The sequence below is a fragment of the Apus apus genome, chromosome 1 (assembly GCF_020740795.1).
Source record: "Apus apus isolate bApuApu2 chromosome 1, bApuApu2.pri.cur, whole genome shotgun sequence".
Taxonomy (NCBI): domain Eukaryota; kingdom Metazoa; phylum Chordata; class Aves; order Apodiformes; family Apodidae; genus Apus; species Apus apus.
The window spans coordinates 99,441,464-99,447,020 of NC_067282.1; the positions used below are offsets into that span (position 1 = coordinate 99,441,464).

A 5,557-nucleotide genomic window follows, 5' to 3' on the forward strand; every position below is an offset into this window, starting at 1 on the left:
CTTCAGAAGGTCAGCTCGTTGCTCATTCCACAACTAATATCCTACTCAATTCAAGTCACATCATCGAGCCTGTTGTAAGTGCAAGATAGTGAAATTTTATGAATGACTAATTTTTACCCTCTTGGATAAACTTACTCAACACAAAAGCATATTTGGAGGCATATAAGGAGGCATATAAGAAGGCATGTATCTGCCATTTTTTCTCTTCTTGCAGCACAACTCTGCACATTTGGTCTTTTCTGCTAAGCTCTGAGCATAGCTTGCTGCCACTGCAGACCTCTGTTACCCATTTTGTTCACAGCAACTTTTTATTATGCTCTCACTCAGCTGAAGCAGGGAAGCACTTGAGGTGCTGTACTGAGCATTAAAGACCCCTCAAGAGAATGCAGCTGCACTTGACTGGAGACCAGGAACTTCTCCTGTGTCTGGCCAGACATAGCAGGGTCTATTTCAGGGATAGGTCAGGACCAGGGGGACATGTGTCCTGCTTTTAGTGTTGCAGAGGCTCTTCCTGAGCATAGCCCTGGGACCAGCTCATGGGGTCGCTGGTTACCAGTGAGGGTGCCCGGTGTCCAGTTCTGGACCAGAGCAAGCACATGGAGCTGTTGGCGCGAGTCCAGAGGAGGCCACAAAGATGACCAGAAGGCTGGAGCACCTCTTCTATAAAGACAGGATGAGAGAGTCGAGTTTGCTCAGCCTGGAGAAGAGAAGGCTCCAAAGATACCACACAGTGGCCTTCCAGTATCTGAAGGGGGCCTACAGGAAGTCTGGGGAGGGATTTTTGTAAGAGTATGTAGCAACAGGATGAAGGTGAACAGTTTTAAACTTGATGAGGGTAGATTTAGGTTAGGCATCAGGAAGAAATTCTTCAGTGTGTGGGTGGTGAGACACTGGAACAGGTTGCCCAGGGAGGCTGTGGATGCCCCACCTCTGGAAGCATTCAAGGCCAGGTTGGATGGGGCTTGGAGCAACCTGGTCTAGTGGGAGGTGTCCCTGCCCATGCAGGGGGGTTGGAGCTAGATGATCTTTAAGGTCCCTCCCAACCCACACTATTCTATGATTCTATGACTCAGCTGCATGTTGCATCAGCAGACAGGGCCCCTGTTGAGTTTGGTAGGGTACCAGGTGGGTGCCTGCCCTTCCTGAGCTACTCCCTGCCCTGCTCATAGCAACACCAAGGGATTGGCAGCACCAGAGACATGGTGATGCAGTGAGCAGAAGGTGTCTGAGTCAGACCAGCTCTCTGGTCAGCTAACAAAGGTACCTTTCCCTGTGTCTCAAGGTGTAAAAAATTAAAGCCCAAACCCACAGCTATATAAAGGGAAACACTGAATATTTTCAATATTCAGAAGGGTGAGTGACCCACGTGAAGCAGCTTATCAGCTCACAAATGCAAACAGTCTCTTGCAAGTGCGAAGCGTAACTAGCACAAAGAGCCACGTTTGTTTTGGAAGTGTTAGTTGCTAATCTCTCCTTGTTCAGTTGCTAAGATGCCAAATTTCCTGGGAAACAGATAACTTTAAAATAAAGATAGCAGAGACCTCATGAATCGTGTCTCAGTTCTTTTATTACAATGAAAAACTGCACGGTACTAGCCTACTGAAAAGAGTAAAAGCTGCAAGTAACTTTTCATCAGAAAGGAGTTGATCCAAGGTAAAAATGACCTAGAAATCATTGCTGTTGCAAACTCTGAAGTTTGAGTTGGGACTTCTGGCTGTTTCCTATTGGAGTAGGTCCAAAGATCACAAGGTTCTTAATGGAAGTTTCTCCTTTAACAAGCTGGGAAGGGAAAGAGGAGAAGCAGGATAAGGGATATGTATTTTCCACAAATTGTTTTACACAGGATGCTAGTCTTGCTAGATGCAAGACATCAAAAAGGCAATTTTTTAGCAATTGGTCTCTTCTCCCATCCATATACGTGTCTCCTAACTCTAATTCAGATTGGTAAAACTCAATTATGGTGAATTGTTTCCAGGACAAAGTACTCTGTGGGGTGGGTTGGAATTGATGGGGTTAACAACACCCACCCTTCTGTGCACGAAGCTGATCTTTTGAGGATTTAGCCACTTTCCCCCTCTTGATGCCCTTGGTGGGGAAGCTCTGCACCAGGTAAGGGGGAGACCCTGTCCTCTACCTCCTTCAAGCATGGTCTCTCCCCGTGCTGGTCTGGCAGAGCACACTGAGCACAGGCCAGGGGCCATGGTATGTCTACAGGGGGATGATGCTTCATGCAGGACCTTACCTTCCTCCACCACGCGCCGGTAGAAGCACCAGGGGACCCCAGCAGGACGTGGCCTGAAGCAGCAACCTTTCCTCTCACACTCCTTAGCTGTGATGCCAGGGAAGCCGCAGTTTATCCTGGAGTAAGGGTCGTTGGGACATACTTTCTTAACTGCGTAAAGCAAAAACAAAGGAAGGAAGGAGGGCAGGAGGCCATGTTACTTTATGCTTTGTTTACCTGGTAGCACAATTCACAAATTAAAAGGCAGACCATGAAGGTGAGGTCAGTGAGCAGACCTGACAGCCACAATGACTTTCTCCATACCAGTTTCAGGCAGCAGGTTCACCCACATCCTTACCATGCCTGATAGGTAAAACTAAATAAAAAGGGGTGAAGAATTGCTGCTGTGTCCCAGGGGCCAGAGGGGGCAACATTCATGCCTAGAAGTGTCTGGTAGGCAGTGACCCAGCTTTACCTTTCCTCAGCCGTGGGATGAAAAGCCGTGTGTCTCCTGTAATGGCACCACAGACACCAGGGTATGTTCATGACCTGATCCAGTACTAACCCCAGAGCACCCTGGCTAATGGGAAGAGATAAAAACCCTGCCCCCTCTGCATGCCAACTTGAGCTACAGGAAGGAGCAGGTGGTCCAGGAAGAAATCACAGCTCATCCAGGCAATATAAAGTAAAATAAAAAGTCATCAGTTTTCCTTTCATCAAACAGATCTTCTCAGAACAGCAGTTCTGTGAAAATGACACTGTAAGGTGTTGGTATTTGTTTTTTAAGACTTTAATGAAATGAAAACAGTGTTCAAAAGCAAAATAATTTTTTTCCTCCAACAATTCTGAGCCCTGTTCACTAATCTTGATTCATATCTAGTTCTTTTATTGGGAAACATTGCCTTTGCAAAAATTTGCCTCACTTCCTTTCCTTTCACCTGTACAATGCTGAGATTGCCCTGAAGTTTTCCTAAGAAGGGGTCATGCAGACACCCCAGCAAATGTAGTTTAACATTCAGCAGTTATGTAAAATATACTCCCAGTCCATTAAGGACTTGGAGAGCAACTCTTACCTTCTCTGAGAAAATAAATGCAAAAAATGGAAGCAGGACCTTAGTAGTTTTAGAAGGAAAAATCAAATGGAGAAAAGGATTTCTCCTGGGATATTTTGGACATTTCATTGAGTGAAAGACTAGGAGGAAAAATGGGAGACAGAAAAAGAAGCACAAGTGGAATTATGCTGGACATGGGCAGGAAAGGAATGAAGCAGCAGTTATCAAAACATGCTGGAGAAAAGAGAAAAAAACCCACAGAAATTAGAGGGTGCCTGTGGTCCTTCGTATAGGTGTCAAACAACTAACTACAGAGGGACTCATCTAGTCAGGACTTAGACATGTAGAACAAAAGTTCTCATCAGCCACATGGAAAATGTGTTTAAATAAGTGCTGAGAACCCCTTGCTCTACTGATGAACAAGACCACAAATGGCAGTGAAATGTTTTTAAATAATCGGCACAGATTATTAGATAACGAGAAGCCTGAAGGAAGAGGAAATAAATTGTGTGAGAAGGATGAGACAAAAGGCTGAAAGGTAAGCAAGGTCTGACTTTCTGTTTTACTATGAGTGGTCTTCTAAGAGAGGTTTGTGCCCACTTCACTGGCCTAAGAAGAAAAGCAGTGCTGCTCCCCATTTGTGCACATTTCTGCGTAATTAACCACTACGTAGATCAGTGTTTCTGGCAGAGATATTTACCTTTCTTTGGCTTAGGAGCAAAGCACCAGGGAACGCCGGGGACTGAAGCGTTGAAGCAGCACCCAACTTTCTTGCACTCCACTGCTGAGATTCCCGGGTATCCACAGTTCCTCCGCTCCCTGGGGGCCATTTTGCACTGGCATCTTGCTGTTGAGGACAGAAGTAGGAAGTTACTGGGTGTCGGTTTGCATGCTCGTTAGCGGAGGTGCATTTATCAGATGTCCACTGGGAACAATGATCTGTCCCTAGACTCTACCCATCTTTGCAAAGGTACCTTTTCTGTGGCCTCCTAAGACCAGAACCTGTGCGGTTAAAAAGCTGCTATTGAACTCCCACCAATTTCAGTGAGGGTTTGTACTTTTGAGAATCTCTGGTCTCACCTGCAGCCCATCCAGCCCAGCACAGTGGGGCCTGTGGACTTCTAATAAACCACTTCAAATGGTAAAACCCCATACCTTCAAATGTCACTCTAGTAAATCTTTGTAGCTTTGCACATCTCGTGTGAAGAAAGAAAGAGTTAAGGGCGCAGTGGATATTCAAGCAGATTTAAAGATACAAAATCTTTGCATTCTCATTAGGTGACTATATAAACATAGGATTCCATGCAAATAGTTGCAGCTGCACTTTCAACATTTAAAGTCTACGGCAATTAAGAAATTCTGTAGATGTCCCAAGGAGCCTGTCATTCAGTTACTTGCCTTCCACTTCTTAAGTTGTATGAATGACCTGTCTTTTACTGAGGAGGCAGAAAGACTCATTTAAATTGAATATTCACATGGTAAAGTAGCATAAAATAAATGTCAGAAGACTATTTAGACAAAGCTTGCTCCTGTTCCAATACTGGTCCTGTCCTAATGAGCTCCTGGGCATATCTGTCCCTCTGCCTTTGTAGCAGGTTCCTGGTTATGCATAGATTTCTCCAAAAAAATTAAAAAGTAGACTCCAACTTTGGTAATAGTACCAGAGCAAGATGTTCGCTGTTTGTTAAGTGAACTGAAGACAGGTTCTTGCTGCAGTTACACTCAGTAGGATCAGGCTTGCATACATACCTGTGAAGGCAACAGCAGATGGATGTACTTACTTGGTGGTGCCTTTCCCTCTGCCAACGTGCTGAGGGCTACGACAAGGATGATGGAGAGCACACAGATCGCTTTGAGATCCATTGCTCTTGGAAGGTGGGTGGAGAAGACGTGCTGCTCTCCCTGGGAACAGCTCATTTTATACTCTCCTCCTGTTTGCATGGTGAGGTCTGATAACATTGTTCCATCTGATGCTTCACCCAGAGGTTGGGTTTTCTTTTGTTTAATTAGGAAATGTTGCCATGCATATTTTGATATCCCTGAGATAAATTTCTATGCTCCCGTGAGCTATTGATCACATATCTATTACGTACTTACAGATACACATCTATTACATCATCCCATAATCTAATAAATGGATGCTGTTGGGTGCCTCTGGCAGCCCCTGCTGATTTCATTGCCATTAGAGTATTTCAGACCTCTGGGCAGCTTGAAATGGTTATGACTACTGAAAAATATGTACATGTATTCCTATGCAAGTGTAACTTTTTCTGACTCAGTTTTT

The 5,557-nt window shown here is 44.9% G+C and overlaps 1 protein-coding gene across 1 annotated transcript; it reads right to left on the reverse strand.

Moving 5' to 3' along the window:
• Positions 1-1,671: 1,671 nt before the first annotated feature.
• On the reverse strand, positions 1,672-5,136 carry LOC127382607 (trefoil factor 1-like). Its single transcript, XM_051614487.1, has 4 exons — positions 5,051-5,136; positions 3,974-4,116; positions 2,243-2,392; positions 1,672-1,721 (listed from the first exon to the last, which is right to left on the reverse strand). Exons 1-4 carry the CDS (start codon positions 5,134-5,136, stop codon positions 1,672-1,674), a joined length of 429 nt encoding a protein of 142 aa, XP_051470447.1.
• Positions 5,137-5,557: the final 421 nt, after the last annotated feature.

What these genes read in the sequence shown, in the direction of transcription:
- LOC127382607 (XM_051614487.1), bottom strand. Translation starts at nt 5,136, where the DNA reads ATGGATCTCAAAGCGATCTGTGTGCTCTCCATCATCCTTGTCGTAGCC. An exon ending in TGCTCCTAAGCCAAAGAAAG is followed by an intron (nt 2,393 to 3,973) that starts GTAAATATCTCT and finishes TGCTTTACGCAG; the next exon opens with TTAAGAAAGTATGTCCCAAC. An exon ending in CCGGCGCGTGGTGGAGGAAG is followed by an intron (nt 1,722 to 2,242) that starts GTAAGGTCCTGC and finishes CTACTCCAATAG; the next exon opens with GAAACAGCCAGAAGTCCCAA.